The sequence below is a fragment of the Melopsittacus undulatus genome, chromosome Z (genome assembly GCF_012275295.1).
Source record: "Melopsittacus undulatus isolate bMelUnd1 chromosome Z, bMelUnd1.mat.Z, whole genome shotgun sequence".
Taxonomy (NCBI): Eukaryota; Metazoa; Chordata; class Aves; order Psittaciformes; family Psittaculidae; genus Melopsittacus; species Melopsittacus undulatus.
In genome coordinates, this window is record NC_047557.1 from 15,741,821 (window position 1) to 15,764,873 (window position 23,053).

The 23,053-nt window shown below is 41.5% G+C and overlaps 1 protein-coding gene across 1 annotated transcript; it reads right to left on the reverse strand.

Moving 5' to 3' along the window:
* Positions 1–7,149: 7,149 nt before the first annotated feature.
* On the reverse strand, positions 7,150–17,259 carry CCL28 (C-C motif chemokine ligand 28). Its single transcript, XM_005155152.3, has 3 exons — positions 17,196–17,259; positions 8,140–8,266; positions 7,150–7,330 (listed from the first exon to the last, which is right to left on the reverse strand). Exons 1-3 carry the CDS (start codon positions 17,257–17,259, stop codon positions 7,150–7,152), a joined length of 372 nt encoding a protein of 123 aa, XP_005155209.3.
* Between the last annotated feature and the right edge of the window lie 5,794 nt (positions 17,260–23,053).

The window sequence follows — 23,053 nt, forward strand, 5'->3', positions numbered from 1 at the left end:
CCAATGGGAGCGCGCTGCCGACCGCGGGTGAGAGTAGGACGGCTGCTGGTCCCCGGCGAGGCGAGGAGGCAGTTGCCCGGCAACGCGAGGCGAGGCCGGCCCGGCCCTGATCAGCGGCGGTTCGTGGGGGGGAGCCCGGTCAGGGCTGTCCCGCGTGTGGCAGTGGCCGCGGGTGAGGGGCTGTGGGGCGGCTGCGGCTGGCTGAGGGGTCTGCCGGTTGTCGGAAAGCCAGCCCCGTGTTTAGGCCTGCCAAACCTCTCTGCAGCCCTAGCCCTCGGCAGGCCAGGACGAGACATTCAGGGCTCTCACAGGGGTCTGCCAGGGAAATTGCTTCACGGAGGATGTGAGGTCCTGCCCTGAATTGTCCTGTTCTGATGGGAGCGTCTTCCCAACTTGTTAAACCCACAACATGCCAAGCCAAACCTCGTGGTGGTGGTGGTGGTACTTGGGCCATCAACAGTTAGCTAATGTATGGGTTCCACATGCCAACCTCTGTAGCCTTTAGGCCCTGTGCTAATCTATTGCTGCACAGGGTACTGAGCATCCCCAGAGGAGTCACTGAGAGTACAAACCTTCATTGCAGATGAGAAGCTGGTCAAGAAAAAAAACCTTGAAAGTGTTAACTCCTGTCCTTGAGACATTGAACATTCTGCTATCATCATTTAAAATCACAGTTTTGTTGCAGAATTCTTTGTAGTGCAAGGATTGAAAAATACTGCTGAGAAACTGAGAGTTTTGTTTGCATGTGTCACCCTGCAGTCTTTAATAAACTTGTTCTGTTTGTGATGCTGAAAAAAACATGTTGACAAACTATGAACTGAATAGATGATAGCACAGCTGCATCATGTAGACATGCTGCTATCTTCTGTGCCTACAGACCAATGGACTTCTTGTTAGAAGTTGATCTTCTGCTCTGAAAATCTAAAACTTCAATTCTCCTTTTTTAACCTTGCTACCACAAAAAAAAAAATCCCAAAACAAAACCAAAGCTGGAACTGTGTCCTTGTTCTACACTTCAAAATGGGTTCCAAAAGCCAGCCTCTCGTTATATGCTGTGGTGGCAGACTGTTTCCTGTCACTGGGGTGATTGGTGTTTTCCCATTTTAGAGAAGAGCAGGCGTGCAGGAGGAGATGAATCGGTCCATGCAGGATTTCATGTCAAGGCTGTGTGTGCCCTGATGTGCCGCCCCGTTCCCTGCTCCCTGGGGGCTCAGCTGCCTGTGGGCAAGGCCAGCTCCTGTACGGTGTGTTCATGTAGCCTGGGATGGGGCTGCAGCGAAAACAGATGTGTGATGAGGAGCTGCGATTTGTCACCTGGGTGGCCTCTTCCCCTTCACTTGAAGGTGTTTTCCAGATTGAGCCCTTGCCTGGGCAGCACTGTGGGTATGCCTATGCCTGGCTGCATCTCATGCTGATCCTGACCCACTGACTTGACTTGCCAGCTTCACCTCCAGCCTACTTATTAGTATGGACTCTTCTGGAAACCTGGGGTCACTCTAACCCTGCTTGCCATTGCTGGCCCCACTCTGCTTTTTTGTTTGGGCACTGTCAGAAAGAGGTCACTACCCTGCCTGCTTTGTTGTCACATTCAGCTCCTGGCTCACCTACCCTTGCTGCTCCCTGACAGCTTAAATCTGCTCTCTTGTGAGCCTGTGCTTACAGTGCCATGTTTTGTTTTCAGATAAATGTCGTATTTGCCTTCAAAATGGTAAAGGCAGAATGGGTTTTTGTGATTCTTTTTTTTGGTGTGTAGTCAGCAGTAAACACAGGTGTAAACATGAATCTTCTTACCTTTATTACATCTTTACAGATCTAATTAAAAAAAGGTGCAAAAATTACTAAGATCACCTTGGAGAGATGATTCATATTATTACTTTATTTTCCATGGCCCATGGTACAAGAGGATGGAAGGCATCCCATAGTCTTTGACATTAACTTTCTCTGTTGTAGAAGACAGCATGACAAAGACATGCATGAAATCATTGCTATTAATTTAAAATAATTTATTTGCAAAAAAAAAACTAACAAAAAAAACCCCAAAACCAACCCCCCAAACACCAAAGAAATGAACAAACCCTAACAAATTAACAATCTATAGGCAATAAAATTGTAACCATGTTTTCCTATGGTTTCAGTACTGAAGTGTGTTTGAAGGTTACACCCTGCAGATGATGAAGAAAAACTAAATGGTAAAATGTGATGAACAATTGCTGGAATTTCAGAATTTTAAACTGAGGTTAAGGACACAATGCAGTCATTTTTTTAATAGCTGTCTGAAATTCAGAGACCAGGTATCTGACCTACACTGCTAAGAGCAATGTATTTGTCTCCTCAGGATGTTTCTGGATCCAGATGCTAATTTAAATTTACATCCAGCCCCCTGCAGTGGGCAGGGACACCTTCCACTAGAGCAGGTTGCTCAAAGCCCCATCCAACCTGGCCTTGAACACTGTCAGGGATGGGGCAGCCACAGCTTCTCTGGGCACCACCACATCACCCTCACAGTGAAGAATTTTTACCTAATATCTAATATAAAACTCTCCTCTGTCAGTTTAAAGCCATTCCCCCTTGTCCTGCCACTACATGCTCTTGTAAAAAGTCCTTCTCCAGATTTCCTAGTGGCCCCTTAGCTGCCCTAAGGTCTCCCTTTAAGGAGCCTTCTCTTCGGGCTGAACAAGCCCAACTCTCTCAGCCTGCCTTAGCAGCAGAGATGCTCCAGCCCTCTGATCATCTCCATGGCCTCTTCTGGACTCACTGAAACAGTCCTTGTCTTGCAGACTAGTTTGGTGACTAGTTAGTTATAGCCTAATATCTACTATTTTTTCTTATTAATCAGTACAATTTTTTTTATAATTTCTGCTAGCAGTAGTATTCTTCTTATTCAGCTTTATGAGACTCCTATTTGCTTTTCCTGTCACTGAGTATATTGCAAGAGAATTCCTAGAAAAAATACATTTTTTTTCACAAGGGATGTGCCTGTACTGCTACTGTAACAGACTACAGTTGATTTATATGAATATCTAAAAAATATCTCAGTAATAACATAAAAGGTCTTGGTAAATCTTGTTTCAAACTTCTTAGGTAATTAATTATAGTCCTCTAACCAAAGTATGCTTCAGACATGTGATTGCTGCTATTTCCAGCCCAGCTTGTGAGAATGACACAAGTTTTCCTTTTGTGGCCCTACAGCTTGACAAATCTGTCCAGTGAGATTCTCAGTTGAGACTGTATGGGACTAGTGTACAAAAATGAATTGTGCACCTCAGTAACCTTAGAACTGGAAACCTGAGACAGGAGAGGTCCATTTAATAGAGATGACATTACTAAAGAAACTCAGCATGCTAGCCCAGAATAACCTTGGAGAAGAAACATGCTCAGATGCTGCTAGAAAGCATCTTCATCCATTAAAATCCAATCTGTTTTGATAAAAAGAGGACCTTGAACTTGAGGCTCTCTTGCATTTTTCAAGTGTAAATGTGGGTAGGATCTCCTAATCCACTACTGTTTTGAAAGAGAAGTGTTTGCTGTCTGATGACTCACCTCGTTTTAAGCCAGTGTATCAAATTCAGGATGCTGATTTTGTCTCAATAGACCCAACAGGTTCTTTGCTTCTGTTTAGTAATTCTTCAGCAATTCTCTCCATGACTTTTTTTTTCCCTAAAGCCTCCTAAAGAGATAGAGACTGTTGTATTAGGTTAATAACTCTTAAAATAAACAGCCAGATGATTAAAGCTGTTTCTTAAAACTGTATAAGAGATAATTCATTGGAATTTTCAAGAATATTAATTACAGGCTTTGTCTGGATTTAATTAAATGGGAGCTACACTTCTAAGTCACTAAAATTCTCACTGGGATTTTCAAATGCAGCCGACTACATATTTAGGTGCCTAAACCCCATTGAAAAGAAAGCTTTACCCAGCATTTTCAAGGAAAACAATGTCATGTGTAATAGTAATCTCTTCCACAAAACAAGGTCTTGATATGATTTTACTGAAAAAAGTATTGATTTTATTTTTTTGCCAAGCACAAAATAGCAAAGGTCAAAAATAGTGCTCAGCTAAAGGGAGTGTGAAGTCACCTAAGTGAAGGTTTGGAAACTAGAAGGATTTTCTTTTACATATTTGCATTTTAGGGTTCAGAGATAGATGAAACTGTACCAGACAGTAGATCTTTCAAGTGCTGTTCTTAATCCAATATCAAGGGAGAAAGCTTTCTGGATTGAATGACTAGTAGCAGTTATTTCTAATTCAGTTCTCAGAAGAATGCACAGGAACCCAAACTTGAAATATAGCTAGCAGCTGGTAGAGGACTTCTGCCGTCTGGTAATCTCTCGATTTGATCTGCTGACTCCAGGAGAACCTGATACACAATAACACACACTCTGAAGAACTGGGAAATGTAAACAAATCTGTCAAAGCCTGTCTTAAAGTAGGTCCAGTAAATGCAAACGTTTAAATAATATTTGAGTTGCAGAGATGTTTGAGTTCTAGAATATTTGTGAAACTGTAACAATTCCAGTTATTAAAATTACAAAACTCTGTTTAGATCACACTTTGCTGCTTTTACACCCTGTGTACAAGAGGGGGAACTGCAGCAGAGTTACAGAATTTCAAATGTGAAGCAGTAATTTTTGAACAGATACAAATCTAAGATGTGGGACCCAGGAAAGCTGACAGTACAAAAAGAGGTCACAGCTAGGAAGCAGATACTGTGCTCCAACCAGAGAGAGACCCACAGCTGTGCTGCACACTTAAAACTGACAGGTCTGCAAGCCAGGACTTCATGGATCTTCCCAGCAGCCTTTGACCAGACCAATAGGGTCTTCCCTTCCCTCCTCTTCCCATAACAGACTCCACTTGTGGTGGTGATGCTGCTGTGGCCTCAACTAGAGCCATAGTTTCACTTTTTCTCATCTGTACTGTCAGCTTGACTTTGCTCCCTTCTTTCTCAAACCTCCCAGACTTTCCTAGCTTGCCTGTGTGGCACAGTCTCCAGTTCCCTTGCTCCTTCCTTGGAAATTTCAAATGAATTTGAAGGCAACACTGAATGATTCTCTAAGTGAAACAGTCAGATGGTTCACAAGGATGTCAGACATGCCTGTGTCAGCCTGAAAAGCTAGTTGCACAGCTCTTATCCTGTGAAATACTGATTGTCTCTGGTAGAAAAGCATGGAAATTAGGGTACACTCCATACTTTAGTCAGTACTTCAGATACACTGTATACACTCGAAAGGATGCTGGTTGCATTGATGGGAAGGCTATCACTGACCAACTTAGAAACCTGTGATTCAAGAGGGAAGTGTGAAGGTAAAATCAGGAATCAGAACATGAGGAAAACAATAAATAGAACTGTCAGAAACAGTAAGATGTAGATACAGTAGTGTTATATGTTTTAGCAATCTAGCATTCTTGGCTCTCTCATGGCATGGGCACAGGAGGATTGGATTCTGTCTAACACTCATTCACTATATCCATGTGTTGTCCAGACAGTGCAGCATCAGAGTGCAGACGGAATGGCGGCGTACATGTGCCATTTCAGCTTGCATCAGTCAGGGTCCATCCTCTGCCTCCCCAGCATGCTGATCATGGCATTCAGGAGGAAGAGATTCTGTGTGTGCTCAGACTCACAGAGAGCAATCCCAGCTCCTGCTCCTGGCTGAAAGCTTCCTGCATGTCATTTCAGCAGGCAGAGGATGTAGGAATGCCAGCATACACAATAGTGTATGTTGGTGTATGTTACAATGTACAATGGTGTACACAATATTCCCTAGAAACTGGAAGAGGAGTTAGATGGTAGAGATGTTAGGAGGCTGTTGGTTCATCAAGGGAGATAATTTCTTGTTTTCTTCATACCTGTTTTGAAAGGAGTCATTTCCTTTCATCAGGTGTGCATCTGTGGGAGTATGCTACCTGTTCTCTAGTTGCTTTGTACAGATGTTCATCTTTATTTTATTTAGGGAACCAAAAATGGCTGCTCCTGTCTACTGTCATCTGCCATGCTTTCTCCCATGTTTGCAGTATGTAGTTAGAAAACTATTACAGAATAAACCCAAGAGACAACTCTGAGGAGCTAATTTAAGTCAACGGCAGTGAATGGAAACAAACAGTAATTAGCAGGGGAAGAGGATGAAGAACGGAATTATGCTGTATACTGAGTATTTTTCGCTAGCTAAGTAAATGTTTAAAGTATGCATTCTGTGGCATTCACTCTTTTTGAGACCTTTCTTTTCCCTCATTTGCTGTTTCCCACGGATGCCTCTGAGGAAAAGTGCTTTTGACTGAGGTGGTTTTGTGAAAGAGTAAATTAGTTTGAAACTTCCAAGGAAGGAGCAAGGGAACTGGAGACTGCACCACACAGGAGAAGGCAGTGCAGAGCAGTGGGTGGGAGGTTATGGAGGGGCATAGTCACTAGTCATTAGTCAGACCAGCATTATAATTAGTCTACAGAGAAAAGCTTTGATAGATATGTGCAATTTTCAATGCTAGTTACTAGAAATTCAGCAAAGAGGGTAGGAAGCACCCATCTGAAGTTTGAACAGGTAATTGAATGAACAAAGGCAGTACAGGTTATCTTTGTTGCATAGCTCCAGATGCCACACTTTGGGCTCGATATTCAAGCTCGGTTATTATCACCGAAATTATATTTCATATTAACAGCCAAGAGCAGAGATTGTTTGGAATAGGTAAAAGATACATGGTTTTGGCCAGTTAAACCAAACTAGTATCTGGAAAACTATCTGTAAAATTATAAGAAGAAATAAAAAAATGACTGGAAGAATAGAAGCAAAACAGGTGACAATTGCAGACAAGGAAGGACCAAGAACAGTACTGGGAAAATGAATCAATGAGGAGGAACTGCATACTGGCATGTTAAAATAGAAATTACAGGGAGATTGTTGTGAAAACAGGGTGGGAGAGAGGATTTAGATCTGAATTTAAATACAGGGAATGCTTGCTACAAGGCGTTGTCAGGAACATCTTGTCATCTGACTGGTAATCTGACCAGCATAATTCTTACGTACAGGTGATTTTTTTTTGCCACTGCTTTCTCTAGCATTTAGGTATGTGAACAGTCATTTTAATGCTACAATCATCCATCATTGACAAAGTCTGGTATCTGTGTTCAAAATGCCATATGCTACAGGTATCTTCATCGTGGAGCTTGCTTTATCTTGTTTTGTTTCTTTCCTTTTCTCTTAATAATTTTGATTCTTCTCTGCTTTCTACTATGGAGTTTCTTTCTGGGAGTCCTGTGCTTATTCTTCTTCATCCATTTTTTAACTTTTCTAATCCGTGGGCTCACACAAAACTTTCTGTGTTCTATGTAGATGCTGCCAGAGCAAAAAACGGTTGTTAGTTTCAAAGAAAAAATTTTAACCCCAAAACATTTAAAAGATGATCATACTTACCACTCACCTAGGAAGACCACAAAGCTAGAACTTGTTAATTATAAGTTATATTTTATACTATGGCTAGTCACTTTTGTCTGATTTCAAATATGTAAAAGCTAGCATGTACAGTTTGCATGATTACACTTGTCTTCCAAAATCTGAATAAAGCCTTACTACTTCAGGGGGTCTGAAAAGAACCACAATGTAAAATAGTACCTTTCTATGGCAAATAAATAAGTAGACCACATAATTATTCTTATTACAATCATAATTCAAATATGTAGAAATAAAAAATGTTCAGGATTTCTTTGAAATTTACCCATTTAGCCACAAACAGTACTAGCCAAAAAAAAAAAAGAAAAGAAAAGAAAGAAATGCTGATGTACAAAAATAAAGAAGATTTAATGAATTTAGGCAAGGCTTGTAGAGGATCAGTAGTTGATTGATCAGCAGTTCAAAAGAAGTCTTAAGGTACATGAGTCATTCTTCAGTTCTGAAAATAAAGCAAGTGTCAAAGCTAGTGCAGACTGAATAATGATCAATATTATTAGTGAAAGGAAATTCAGTTTTAGCAGTCAGAAGTTTAAATAGCATAAGGAAGGAGAGTTCTGAAATCACACAAAATCCTAAATCTTGTTTTTCATTGAATTTCTGTTAGCATTCTAAGGTTCTGCTTGCTTAAATGGTACCTGATTGGTTTTAACTAAACAATACCCGTTACACAGTGAAGGACCCAAAACATCTCTTACATAACAGCTTCTAGGTGGCACAGGCCATCAGCTTTCTGGATTTCAAACCTCTCCACTCTTCGGAGAATCCCTTTGGGAATTTCCTCTGAAATTTTTGTGCAGCAGTTAAAGGCCCCAGGAAACAAAGCTAAAAACAGGAACAACAATGTTAGAAACAAGAGATGTGGAGAAGTTATATCTGTACTTCACAGAATCAAGGGATGGTTGAGGTTGGAAGGGATCTCTGGAGGTCATCTGATCCCACCCCTCCTGCTCAAGCATGGCCACATGCAGCTGCTTGTCCAGGACCATGTCCAGATGCTTTCTGAATATCTCCAAGGATGGAGATTCTACAAGATACCTGACAACCTGCTCCAGTGTTTGACTACCTTAACAGAAAAAAAAGTAATTTCCTATGTTCAGATTGTTTAATGTGTTTTAATTTGTGACATTGCCATTGTCACTGGGCACCTTTTTCTTTCATTCCCATCAGGTATGGGAATGATGGTTACACCACCTTGATGAGAACTCCCTGGAGCTTTCTCCAGGCTGGACTGTCCCAGCTCTCTCTGCCTTTCCTCACACGCAAGATGCTCCAGCCCCTTCATCATCTTCGTGGCCTTTCACTGGACTGTCTCCAGTGAGTCCATGTCTCTCTTGTACTGAGGAGCCCAGAACTCGCCCCAGCTCTCCAGATACATCCTCACTAGTGCTGAGTGGAGGGGAAGGATCACCTCCGTTGACTCTGTGACTGTTGTCCCCTGCTCGCATCCTTCGGTAATGTGCTCAGCATAGTGAACGCCATTTAGTGAGGCACAGCCATTCTGTGGCCAGGCAAGTTATGAATTTGTTCATTTTCCCTTATCAGGCCCTCATGATCCTGTGAACCAAACAGGCAAACCGAACAGGTTTCTTCTTCCTGTTCTTACTGGCCCACAGCAAATAGCGCTGCCTGGCTTTATTCATCACCTTTTCCCACGAAACAGTTGAGTGTTTTTGTTGTCTAAAAGAGCAGCTTCCTCTGCCTCTCCTTGTGCACATATTAAAGGCATGTTACAGTAAAATAAAAATAATAGCAACATCAATTACACAGGAAGTGTCAGGAGCTTAATTTAAAAGCTCTGCCTTGTGAGGTTGAATCAGGGTGATTATGTATTGAGATTATTAATGCTGTTGCCGGGGTTTGTGTTTTCTTTTGTCCCAAAAGCTGACACAGCTGAATGTATCTTCAGTAGAGAATGATCTCCTGCAGATTTTTTCCTGCTTGATAATGGCATCTTGAAAATAAAAAACCACTGAACCTTAAAAGGCTGATCATAACTCATGATTTTTTGGATGAAAAATACTAACATTTTGGTGTTTGATTTTCTTCTGCTCTAGCACAGAAAGAGACTTTCTAAACGGGATTCCATTGGTCAGCTCAAAGACAAGCAAACTATGTGGCTCAGGGATTTATCGATGATGTGAAGGTCTCAGAATCAAACCAAGCACAGCAAAGACTCCAGTGTTTGTCCTTGTCTGTGAACTCATCTGGAAAAAGTAGGGAGAAAGTCTTCTTCCTCTTTGCTTTGACTTTTTTTTCCCTAGCTTGTAAATCATCCTGTTCCTTAACTAATAATTTGGTCTTGGAGCACAAGAATCATCGAGCAACATAAAAAGAAGCAGGAGAATCAATTTCAGTTCCTGTAAGCAGGAGACAAGAAGTCTGTGTAAAAGTTTTCCTGTAAGAAGACTGTGTGCTCCGTGCTTCGCGAGAGTGCTTGCTGAGCACTGGGATAGCAGATGCAGGCTGAGCCAGCAATGCAGCAGGAGTCACTGAGCACAAGTCAGCTGCAGCTTGCAGGGAGCTTTTGTACCATTGGGATTGGTGGCACAGCCCTGGGACTGTACAGCCAGAAGGGAGAGTGAAGAAAAGCAGCTAGGCTAGCAGTTGCCTCCTCAGCAAACCAAGAGGAGGGCTGTAAATAATCGTATTGTGCATAAGGATTAATTGTTACCTGCAGTGTTTCCCTGTTGCCCTTGATTTTCTCTCTTCAACAACATATTGTTTGTGAATCCAGTTAATTAGTGTTTGTAGGTGGGAATTCAGGACACTGAGCACCACTAAGCTTAATGTTTTCTGAGGACTCAAGACAGCACTGGTAACACTGATATATGAACTTCTACTGTTGCCATCAGCTCCTGGCAGAAGGATTCTGTGGTATAAAAACTCAAGGAAGGGTAACTATCTGATAGCTTGAACTTTACCTGAGATTGATGGTTGTGCTTTTTTGGAGACATCTACCCCTGTGCTTCTTTGGGGTATAATGAACTTAAATACTTGACACGGCAACCACTGCCATCCTCCTGTGGAATGGCTGGATATTACAGAAGGTCTTAGGATGAGGCAGCTGTCTCCTGAACTCTTCCTTACCTGGTTTGCCCAGTGCCTGGCTACAATCTCTTGCTCTCATTCTACTTTACGTATTTAAATACATCACTTTCTTCACTCTTCAGATCCGAGCCATCTGTACATCACTTTATAGTGCAATATATATCACTATATAGAATCATATATTTTGTAGTGGAAGGGACCTTCAAAGGTCATCTAGTATATAACACTATGTTAGTCATTTATACACTGTGTAACTGAAAATTATGAAATTAATATTGAGGTACTTTTATAGCTTTGTAAGGAAAAATATGTATAAACTCATATAAGGAAAATAAAGCAAAATTCTTGATACAGTTTTTGAGTGGGCTTGTATCTCACTGACCATTTGTGAGACTGCCCTTTTGCAGGGACTTTAGCCAACAGGAATTGTATCTTTCAGAATCTTGTTTGCAATTGCACCTTTGTATATCACTCACATAACTAGAATAACAGTTTTAGAGTGCATTCAACTACCTGATGCTCAGTCATCTTTGAGCTGGAACATGAGGCCACTCACATCTAATTTATGCAGCTATTGCAAAAGCTGTGCCTCTCAACATGAGGGCATGCAACAGACTGCATGGGAGACTGGTGAATACTCTAACAGAAAGCAGATTGAAATTTTGTATGAAATGTGAATGAGGTAGTGCTTATGTTCTTGTCCAAAGAGGCAAAAGCATTTCTTATGGAAACCAAGAAGCTGCTAGTAACTTTTATTTGAGGTGTGTGCCTCAAAGACAAGGGATGCTATCTTGCTTTCATAGGACTAATTTCTGATAAAGAAGAAGCTGTCACTTTTAAATAATGTTGTTGTTTGTCTGTGCAGGGAAGTGCAGCTACCATATGGAAAATAAAAATCAGTTATCTTTGAATCACAGATGAATACATGGCATCAGGGCCTTTTCATCGGACAGCATGAAAGCGTCATTGGCAACCTTGTGCTGACAGAGGCACTTGTGGTAACTAGTACCTTTTTACATGGGAGTCAGTTTTAAGAGTTTGGGGTTTCTTTAACTGCGAGTGTGAAGAAGGACCATGGCAGGAGCCAAGGAATTCCTATATTTCCTCAGAACCCCGGGGGAGGGCATGCTGCTCTCCTGGAGCACTGAGTCATCCTGCAGCTCCTTTGCCCAGTCCATTATTGCTGTAACTGCATGCTGATCCCACAAGTGAAAAGAAACCAGGAGACAATAAGCAAAGCTAATGATTTCAGCCCAACCCAGTACTCTATCTTCTGTGTTTTCAGCAATTAGATCAGGCTTATTAGTAATCATTGGTCTAAACTGTGGCTAAAAGCAAAGAACTGTGGTTTTCCACAAGGATCTTTGCACGGCCTTTTGAGTGTTATTTATCAGTCAAAGAGATTTTTCTCAGTGCTGCCCATTTCATTTGTTTCTATGGCTCAGTGGCACAATCAGAAATGCACAGCTGCTTACTCAGAATCATTTAGACCTGTTGTCTGACACGGAGCATCTTTAACCAGAAAGCAAATGGAGCTGCTGAAAGGACTGACAAACTCACTGATGGACCTTGAGACAGGTCCACTCAGGGATTGCCCTGTCATTACTTCAGCAGGTGGTATTATCTGGTTTGGTATTTCTTCCCTGGGAAGTCTCACCAGGGGAAGACATATTGGTTTTTAAATGTTGTTTTCCGTATCTTGAAATGCCATCTTCAATCTTGCAGAAAAGTCCACTGGAGGAAGTTAAGTGCCTTTGTGGAGGGCAAGTTAGATATTAAATGGAAAAGTACTTTCACTCACCCCACTTTCTCTCTAAGGATGCTTAGAAAGGACCTCCTTTTCAGATGAATGTATTTTATGGAATACAATAGTGCTGATCTTTTCATTATACTGGGTTCAATTAGTATGCTTTATATAGCTTTATCAATTTCAAAAGAAGTGGAAAGAAGAGAAAGCTTTGCCTTTCTACTGAGAATAAATTGTTTAGCAGATTTGAAAAAAAAAAAAAAGACCCGATTTCTTTAACAAAGGAAAAATATCCATGAAACTCTGAATTATTTTGAAATGCTGCTAGCTGGTCAAACAATGTAGGCCAAGGACTTAATTTAAACTTCCCACAGTGGTTTGTTTTCTTGGAAGCCTTCAAATCTTGGTGGTGGAGTCACTTTTCTTAGTGCTGAAAGGATCAAAAGCAGTTGTCAGCTAGAGATGAGTATTTTCACTTGCATTCAGCTAGACCTGTTAGAAGCTTTTTCAGTAAAATGTTGCTCCTAAATGGAAAAGAGTCCCTAAAGTCTGTGAGACTCCATGGGTACTGTTCATTGTACCTCTCTTTAAGCTTCTGCTGATCCTATCAAGTCTCTTTGACTGTCAAAAGTTTCTTGTTTCCATTTGCTGTCTACTACCTGGCTAAAGTTACTCCACAGAAACTTTTCTCATCCTTTTTGGTTTGCTCTTTTTATCATCATTCTCAAATTTGAGAGCCACATACTAAACCACTGAGGAAGGTCTTAACATCTGGGGTGCAGGCAAGAAATATGAAAAGCAATTATTGCTGCCTGCTCAGTTTCTGGGGCAACAAAGAACATTCCCCTATTTCTTCAGTTTTGAGCTGATATTCTTAGATTTGCCTACTCATTTAGGGAAACTGTAGTGCCTGATGAAGAGCCCTCCTATGGCACACAGTAGGAGTAGCTGGTCTCTGTTCTGCTGCTCCCTGCTGCAGCTTTTAGGTAGGTAGGACTGGGTTGCTCTCTCAGTATGGGTAGGGCAGACCACTGGCAAAGAAAAAGAGCAGCCATTGTTTCAGGCAGGCTCTTCTGTAGAAAATCTAACATGGCAGGGCAGGTCTTTGCCTCATGAAGGGTGGGCAGATGGAGGTACAAGAGGAGGTGAAGCCACACGGATATAAATGGTGAGCGATGGAGCCGTAATGTTCCCACCCTTATGCTTGCTCTTAGCTCTGTTTTAATTTTGTCCCCTTTTGACTAAACACGATAGGGAAAGCTGGGCATTAGGTAAGAACAGTGGGAAAGGCATTTTCGGGCCCTGATTTCTCTCTGCTCCAGAACCAACCCAGCTGTCTTAGGGAGGGCTTGTGTGGCTCCTTTTCTGAGAAGTTTCCTTCAGCAGTTCGTGCTTTGAGCAGGCCCTTGGTGGTCCCTCCTGAATGCTGCTGGCAGCACAGAAAAGACTGTCAGTACTGCTAGCAGAGCCCTTAGGTGACCTTTGTGAACTGGATGTGACCTATGCACTGCCGAGCGAAAGACCATGCTGTAGACATCCTTCTGTGTAACAACACTACCCCCCCTGCCCCGGAAAGATAGTTCTTGCACTTACACAAACTAAGGGATCCCAGCAAAGGTATGTATAATTCTTAAGCAGAATGGTTTCTCCCAACGTACTGTGTGGTCTGGAACAGCTTCTCTTGCACAGTGAGATCCATAAACCTGAGGCACTTTCTACGCTGAAATGTGAGACCTGCTGATAGCATCCCTCAGGTTCACAATGAACTGATGCGAATCTCCACCTATTGCACAACGTTGGCACACCTGGGACTATTAAGGGCAGGGATTAGTGTTTTCTGCTGGAATTCTTTGTGGTTACAGAATAGGTTTTGTACATCTGGAAGAAGCCCTTTCCATTGATTAACTGGATGAATGTCTTGCTTAGTCAGAACACAATACATACTTAAATGCTCTGATCTCAATACAGCCACTTCCATAAAGTCTGAGCTCTTAATCTGGTGTTGTAGGCATATGAATAGCATCCAGGTTCTGTCTTTGGAAGGAAATTTACTGTCACAACACCCACACTTTATATTAACTACTCTAAGGCAGATAATTTAGTATTCTTTTGTGCATGAACCTGCCAGAAAAATGTTCCTCTCATCTAAACCAAACTTGATGCTATTTTAGGAGTTCAGTATCTGAAATCAGGCCTTTTCATCTTAACTTAAAGTAAGTCAGTATTTGATTATGCAGAAGGCTCTGATCCAGATTGGCAGGTGAACAAAGCAGGATGCTAGAATCCTTGGCAAATGTAACATGGCTGTACTCTGTAAAAGCAAGGAGGTTGCTTAATAGCTGGAGATGAGAAGGAAAGTAAGCTGCTGAAAAATGCTCTAATGCATCCTACTATTTTGGGTGCATGGTAATACAGTTAAAGCATAATTCTGAGACAGAGATAAAGAAAAGATAGATGGGATTCTAAGCTATGTCTGCTGAAGTGGTGGAACCAACAATAAATAAAACATCAATTGTTATATATAACTATATAAATCATACCATATAATTTTATGACCAAGAATAAATACAAATGAAGTAATACAGTGATGCTTTTCCCATTCTGCTATGACAACTGCTGCTAACATGGACATTTTCAAGGGTGGAAGGCTGACTATAGATAGACAGATGTGTCTGTTGTATAGGTCATGATTTTCGAATGGGTCTTTGTCCATCAAATATCATTTTGCAAGCTGGCTGTTCCCATACAACATCCTGAATGCTCTGGACTACAAAGCATCCAGGAAAGGGAGGCTCAAAACTGGCAAAGCAGAGTTGTAGTATCAATGTGGTCAAACAAACACTAATATCCAATGCCTTATCAGAAGGTGAAATTTCTGCTGTCCCTTGCAAAAACAAAACGACTTGCACATTAAGATGCAAAAAGAATCTGTCATATGAGCATACATCTGGGATTTTTTTATGAAACAATACAATTTGATAAGAGGGAAGCCATCTCCCACACTGCAGAGATGACCCTTACTCTGACCAGATCAGCATTACTGGAATAACTTGGCCATGGTAAGTCTATCTAACTCCTTTGGGAAGACCCAGACAGTCTTATTTAGTTGTTATTCCTATCCTGTAGCATTCACCACTTGGTTTGGATGTTTTTACTGTGCAAGAATCATCAAATTTCTCTCTTCCTATCTTCAAGATGAAATGCATATAGGAGTTCTAACAGAGAACTTCTGTCTTCTCACATTGAGATTCATACCAACCACCTTTGAAATAGGATCCCCTTGCCTGACCTCCTGCATATTCTGCCATGCAGTTCTGCCCACCTCATTGCAGGAGAGATGGCTCTGTAAGTCCCTGGCACTGAGACGGGATGATGGAAGATTAATGGGGGGGGGGGGGGGGGGGGCGTTTAAAGTGAAATTACAAAAACTTCTTTTGAATTATATTACAGGGAAAAAAAACCTTCTCCTTTGTGCCCTACAAAACAACCTAAATCTGTTTTCTGGCTCTGCCTGACAGGGTCATGTTCCTGCCTGTGGCTGGGTGTAATTATGGCTGCTAGATGGCTTTCCTGGCCTCTGCCAGAGGCTACCAATTTATATCCTCAGGCAAAGGAAGCTTTTGCAAGTTTGCATGTAGCAGCCCAAATCTTACTTGTATTATGTGTACTGTGACACTGAAATAAATGGATGCATAATGGCCAGCCTTAGAAGCCTAAGTCTAATTAGGGTTAACCCTAAATCTAGTTCAGATCAGGGTACGATGTGCCTGTACCCAGACACCCACATTTGGTTCTCCCCATTTTTATTGTGGGTTCTGCTGTTTGAATATTGTTGCTAAGTATGGAACATGTTTGGATGAGGAAAGTTAGGTGGTGAAGGTATTTCCCCTGTGCCAAATGGTTCAGTGTAAAAGACTGTGTTCTATGTTTACTTTGACCTGTGCATGTACGTGCCAGTCCTATTGTGCAAGACACTGCTGACTGGCCAGATCATAAATCTAATAGAAGAGCTCCTGCAGAGCCTTCCCATGCCAGAAGGTGCAGTGGCCATTTTAACAGACCAGAGTTTTAAGGCAGATCTTTTCGTAGTCTAAATCCTCAAAGGACTCCACAATTCCTACTCCTATTGAAGCCAGTGGAGCTTGAGAAAGGAAAACCTCAAAGGCTGAAGTGCTCCGGAATTTGAGTTGTCTTCTCTGTGAACACAGCTTATTTTACAGTAGAAATCTACAAGAAAAAATGAAGACTTCAAGTACAGCACTGGCTAATCCAGTTTAAACTTTTTAATTTCAATGAAAATGCAGATCTTCTGGATCCTCGAGACATGCTGCACCGAAGACAGAGCATGTAAAACCGCTTTTCTGCTGGGAGAAACCAGTTACGTGTCATTAACAGTTTTCTGAAATCTTTGCCATCCAAGGCAATTTCACTTTAAAGGAGAAAGAGCAAGTGATTTCTAAACATATTCCCCCTTGAGAAGCCTGGAAAGGGGAAACTTGCAGGTGAACTATGGAGATCCCCTTAAATAAATAGTGACATTTTATTAGGTGTTCCCTCAGGAAATCACTGCTTTAAAGGCCCTGTACCTTCAGAAGTTAAAATCGCTCAGCTATGATGTTCTTGATAATGTTTGCTATGACAGATAAACCCGCTTGGCTTTTCCTTGTTTAAGCCATTTTATAGAATCATAAAGCTACCCTATCTATTGTGGAAACATTGAGGAAATGCTCAGGTGAAGCCCTGACTCCACTGAAACAAATGCCAATTGTTTAAGACAGCCAGAATTCACTTTGTAAATCCTCCCAGCACAGACCTCTAAACTATTGTCTATTGTCCCATGGAGAGCTGCAAAAGCTCAAGCAGACACAATTCCAGGTAGACACACTTTGTGTCCTTTTATCCGTTTATTTTAAGGAGTTTGAAGCACAGAAGGAGACACAGTGCAGTTGTACTTACTCTCAGACGTCCGACTAACCATGACTGCCAGAACAGCCAGAACAGTGACCAAATTCACATCCATTCCTCCTAGGAGCTGCGGGAGCAGAGCCACAGGGCAGACAACGAGCTGCAGGAGCTGGTGCCTGATCCTACCTCTTGGCTGCTGGCGATGAATGTGACTCAAAGCCCCACCCTGAGCAGCAGTTTGATGTCGGCTCTGTCCCGTGTGGCACTATGGACTTCAGCAGAACCTCCTCCACTCACCTCTGGTACGTGGTGAAGTGCTTTGTCCAATGGGAGAACAGGGTATTTTTCACACAGTGCCGCCAGGTTGTACTGCCATATGGCTGGGTCCTCCCAGCCCTCCTCTGGAACTGATGCGGCTCTTCAACAATAGAAATGCCGAGGGTAGAAATACCCCAGAAACAAATATTTGCAGGACTAAGGTAGAAGAATAAAGCCATTCTCCTATTAGGAATCATATCCAAGAAAGCTAAACATACAACATTGTGGGCCAGCCCTGCTCTGGTATGAACAGGCTCAACTTCGAGACAATCTTAGCCTTGCACTGTCTTTGCATTTGGCATTTTCAGCCAGTGTGAGCAAAGGGCCATGTTATTTAGCACATTTTACTCCCTGTAATATAGCATCCCTGTTGCTCAGGAAAGAGACTGTGCAATGCTTTTGGTGAAAGACAGCTGGAGAAATCTGCAGCTAGTGTATCTGCAACCACTATGTCTCCCTTCATTTTTTTCCTGAATCCTGTCTCTGCAGCCCATTTCAAGAGCTTCCTGTGATCACAGAGGAACACTCAATCTGAACAAACAAGTAGCTTTCAGTGGGTTAAAAATAAAGGATGCCTATTTGAAGGCTGATGATTTCTGTAATGCTTCTGGGAGTGGCACAGGAAAAGTCTTCTTCTGATGCACACAGGCGATGGGGAAAGCTGTTTCTGGGGAAAATAACTCCTCAAATTTCCTGTTACACTTGACTTAAGTCACTGATTCAAATCTCCTAACCCCCCAAAATATTACTGTGCAGTCTCAGTCTGAATTGAGGCTCTATGGGTAGCAAGCAGTTGCCATATCTGCCACTGCAGCGCAGGCTGTCTGCTCTGACCTCTTCCAGTGCTGAACTAGAATAATCAGTCTGTAGAGTTGCTAAACTGTTTAACCCAGCTCATCCTTGCTCTAGCTCACTACAACCCGTTCTCACCATCCTAAGTTTCCAGAACACAAGACAGAAGAAATTGCTAACCTCAGGGACTTTAATCCACACTTATGCTGTCTCAACAGCAGTTTTGCAATTCCATCTAATAACAAATTAATATAGTGCAATCACACTTTATGGCTATCACAGTTTTATTCTATAGCTCTTGGTTTCTGCTTGACACTGTTATCTACCAGGATAAGAGAATGGGGCAACTGCAGGGTACTACACTTTCAAATGAAAGTCTACCGTTAAGAGGAGAAAGATAGTAGATAATGATGTGTGCTGTAAAGTATGATTTCAGGGAAGTCATTTACATTGAAATCAACAAGATTAATTGTTGCCGTTTAATTACAGTGAACAAATCTATGTTACAAAAGCTAAACCATCACAGGCAAAGCTAAGACAGCTCACAACACCTTTATTAACACACACTTAGATAAGGACAAGACTATCAGCAGCATGAATATCTTTCAATGTAGCATGAAGAGGAACAAGCTAGATTAAAAGAAATAGCGAGACAGGTGTTACTGGAGTAGCATGTTACAGAAAGAGCTTCAGTCAGTATTAGACTTTGTATGCCAGTGTCTACTTGATACTGCAAAATGGGTTGCTTTGTATCCTTGAAGATAATTAACTAGTCTTTTCTGACAAATGCTGCACAGGGGATCGTCACATACAGTCTTAAAGCCCTGACACAGATTACAAAAGTCTCACCGAGGTAACAGTGTGGAGAGCTGCAGCAGTGATGGGGAGAGGGGAAGAACCAAAGCACTCCGCGGCTATTAAGACTGGATCCTGCAGTGACAACTCAAGTGTTTCCAGGTGGTTGCTCAGACATACACACACATGCTGTGTTCTCAAAAACCCAGAATAAATACAGATATCTGCAGGTATTCATTTCTCTGCTGCTGGCAACAAACTACAGCATACCAAATAAAACTTAAATAAAACCAGTAACACTAATTGGTTTGCACAGAAGTTTTACATCTTAATATTCCCTCAGAGTTCATGGTGCCATTTATAGGTCTGAAATACAGTGAAAGTCTATTTACTTCAATGGGAAAGTGCAGCAAGGAGCTATGATTATGTCAGACATGGAAAATGCTTTCCAGTTTATGGAGGCTATGTAACGTGTCAACAATTTAAAATGTTACACCTATTAGAACTGAACAAAATGTAAAATGAGGAAACAATGGTGCTTCATGAGACTGAGAAAATAAGAATAAAGCCAGGGAACAATAGCAAATACTGTGCTATGCACCATACAAATGTGCAGGCAGCCATCCAGCTTACCAAGCAAAAACAGATCAGCATGACATTCTTTTCCAAGAACTGCACTGGCATAGTTGACAAGTACAGGTACAGGAAAATGAAGAGTTTTATTGACATATCTATTTGAATCATATTCAAAGCTCAAACAGAAGTGCAAACCTGCAGGCAGAAAGTGTTGCAAATGAGAAGCTAGCCATTCTTTCACCTGAGAAACAAAGCAAATCCTTGTTTTAATCCTTTTTGAAGTTCTAACTTTATTTGAGAATGCAGGACTGCTGAAAAGGCTAAATCTGACAGCTCTTTCCATCTGAGCCTTTAATTTTTGAGCAGAGGTTAATGACTGTAACTTCTTCTATGTTAGTATGCATTGTAATATAATGCCTCCAGTTATGCATACTTTTCTCCACTTACTCAAGCAGAGTAAGTGTAAACTGTCTATCTTTAACCCACTCCTTGCCTCTGAGCAGTCTTCTTTTGCAAAAGGAGTGCTGATTAGTGAAGAAGACTAAACCCTCCAACTCAGTTTGTTAAAGCAGGATAATTCACATTAAAGCAACTTGGATCATTACTGTCTCCAGCAAGACGTAATTTGACAAAAGCTTCTAAGGTACTGATAGATGCAACAGGCCTATTTGTTAGTTTGGTACTACGTATTACTCTCTAAATGATCATGATCAACAACTCACAATAATTTTTTCTTTTCTTAGACTGGCTTAAATCATGAATGGACAGAGGACATAATTTACAGTTACCCTTTGGACTTCCTTAGGGCTTCTACAAGTATATCAGAGACAAAAGGAAGATAGAGAAAAACGTGGGGCCGTTGCTGAATCAGATGGGTTGTCCTGGTAACAGAAGATTCACAGAAGGAATTTCTGAATACCTTCTTTGCATCAATCTTCACCACTAAGGACAGCCCTTGGGGGTCACAGACCTCAGAGGTAAGAGAAGGCCAAAGGAGGGAAGACTTCCATCTGGTTGTAGAGGGTTGGGTTAGGGACAGGCTGGACAGATTTAACACTCATAAATCCATGTGCCCTGATGCGATGCACCCAGGGGTGCTGAGGGAGCTGAAAGATGTTGCTCCACTGCTCTCCATCATCTTTGAAAAATCATGGGAAATGGGAGAGATGCCCAATGACTGGACAAAGGGCAAGAGCACTCCTATCTACCAAAAGGGCAAGAATGATTGATAAAGGGAGAGCATACTTTACAATTCTCTCTCTTTAAAACTCTCATCATCCTTCTGCACACCAGAAATTTATCTGTGGGTAGTTTCCTTTGGGAGGAAAAATGAGTCCAGAAGCAAAATTAATTTGAGTTGTGAACAGTTTAAATGGTTAATGCACCCAGTAACACACAAGCCAGTCAGATTCAGTCCTCTGCCGGAGTAGGAGGGTGTAGATACATGTACTCCTTAGGTAAGCTTTCCTGACAGCCAGCTTGGGCCTCAGGGGAGTGTATTTTACATTCAGCTCTACATCTTACTGATACATAAAACAGAGAAGAAACGTGAGGAGGGACTGAAGTGCCCATTTTCCTTCTGTCAGGTGGGTACACAGAGCATAGGCTTCCCATGTCCTGACCATTAAATTATTATAGAATAGGATGAAAGTTGTGTTCTTTGGAAGAATGCAGTTTTTTTGTCCAGAACTGGTTTGGGGCTTTACACAGGAAGAATACAAAGGTGTCAGCTCTTCTGCAGTGCCAAAATTGCAGAGGAATACCCAGTATTTTCTATTGGCTGTTTCAGTAAAATTTTCATTGCAAGTATTTTGAGTTCCATTTGAAGCAGCTAACTCCATACACTCCACACACACACACTCTCCCCTAAGAGCCTGGCATTTTACCTGGAGGTGCTTTTACTGGATTTTAGCTTTTACTGTGGTAACAGCTGTCATCACCAATGGAAACCACTCAGAGAATCCTTACCTGTAGCACACAGCAAAAGGGATCATTCCTCAGAGGCCACTTTGGAGGCCAAACCACAAGAGGAGGAGAGAGTGCTGTGGCTCAGGTGCTAACAGAGACGAGAAGCTGTCTGGCTTTAGAAGTCGACACATTATTATGCAGCTTTAGAAGAAAGACCTAACTCATTGAGTAAGAGAGCAAAGAGACAAACTGAAGAGTTTTCCCTTTTCAGTCTCTGTTTTTAAAAAAATCAACCATAATTTAGAGGACAGCCACAAGTGGTTTGTTGAGAAGATCTGCAGCTGCTGAAAAGAAAGAATGGCAGATGTTTTCCAGAGCTGGCTGACTTAAGAGAAAACCTGATGCTGAGTTATACAGCAGAAAATAAGGACATTGGGATTTGTATTTCTTAATAGAACAAAGATCGGTAATTCTGCATGCTTCCTTATTATAAAAAAAAAAAAAATGCTTGACTACATAGCATAGCCTTTTTTGCAAACCAAGTAAAAAATGAGATTTTTACATTAGTTGTCCACACAGCCTCTTCCCAATTCTGCCTCCCAAAAAACTTATCATGACAATTCTAAGTGCCAAACACCATATTCCCCTAACTTTTGGAAGAAATTTTTTTGGCCTTAACTGACATTCAAATGAGGAAGTGTGTCTGGTATTTTGATTCCAAAAGGCAAAAAGCAAACTGGGGGATGGACAGAAGGTCTACTTATAAACTTATAATGTGTGAAAGCTCATGCTCTACAGAGGCAATATCTGATCACACAGATCAGTGGTTTGGTTCAGCGTGACGCTTTGTTTCTATTGTTGACTTTCAGGACAATGTGTATTCTGAGCACCTATTCTGATTTCCTTATCTTTCAAAAATGAACATTGTATGTATAAGGGGGGTTAGAAAAAGTGACGAATGTTCAATGGAAACTTGTTAAATCTGAGTTGTAAAAAAGGTTGGTGCTGTTTTCTACCAACATAAATAAATACACAAATGTTCTGGTCTTACACTTTGGCTGTAAACATGTTTACGGTCACCAAAGGCTTACGCAGGGACAAACGCAAACATGACCACTACATGAGGTTATACTAACACAAGGCTATGTGGAGTGCTTGCAGCAGATTACATCAGTGCATGAGGATCAACAGCCTTTCACCAGTTTTTCAGGGAACAAATGTGATTCTCCCTCTTTTCCTGACCCAATTCACTGACGGTTACATTGGCTTGTGAAGTCATTGTCAACCCTGAACTATGATCTCTTGCAGCCTGCGGTTATAACTCAATTTTGTCTTACAAACCATCATGCCCACATTACATTTTCATTATTTAGCTAGCACTGTGATTTTTATGCAACTCCTCAGGACCTCACATCTGCCAAGCAACAGGTAGTCATCCCCTCACAGCTCTGAGGCTCACATAATATACTTGTTTTTTCATTCACAGAGTTGAATTCATGCTTTCTTTATGCCCAAAGTAG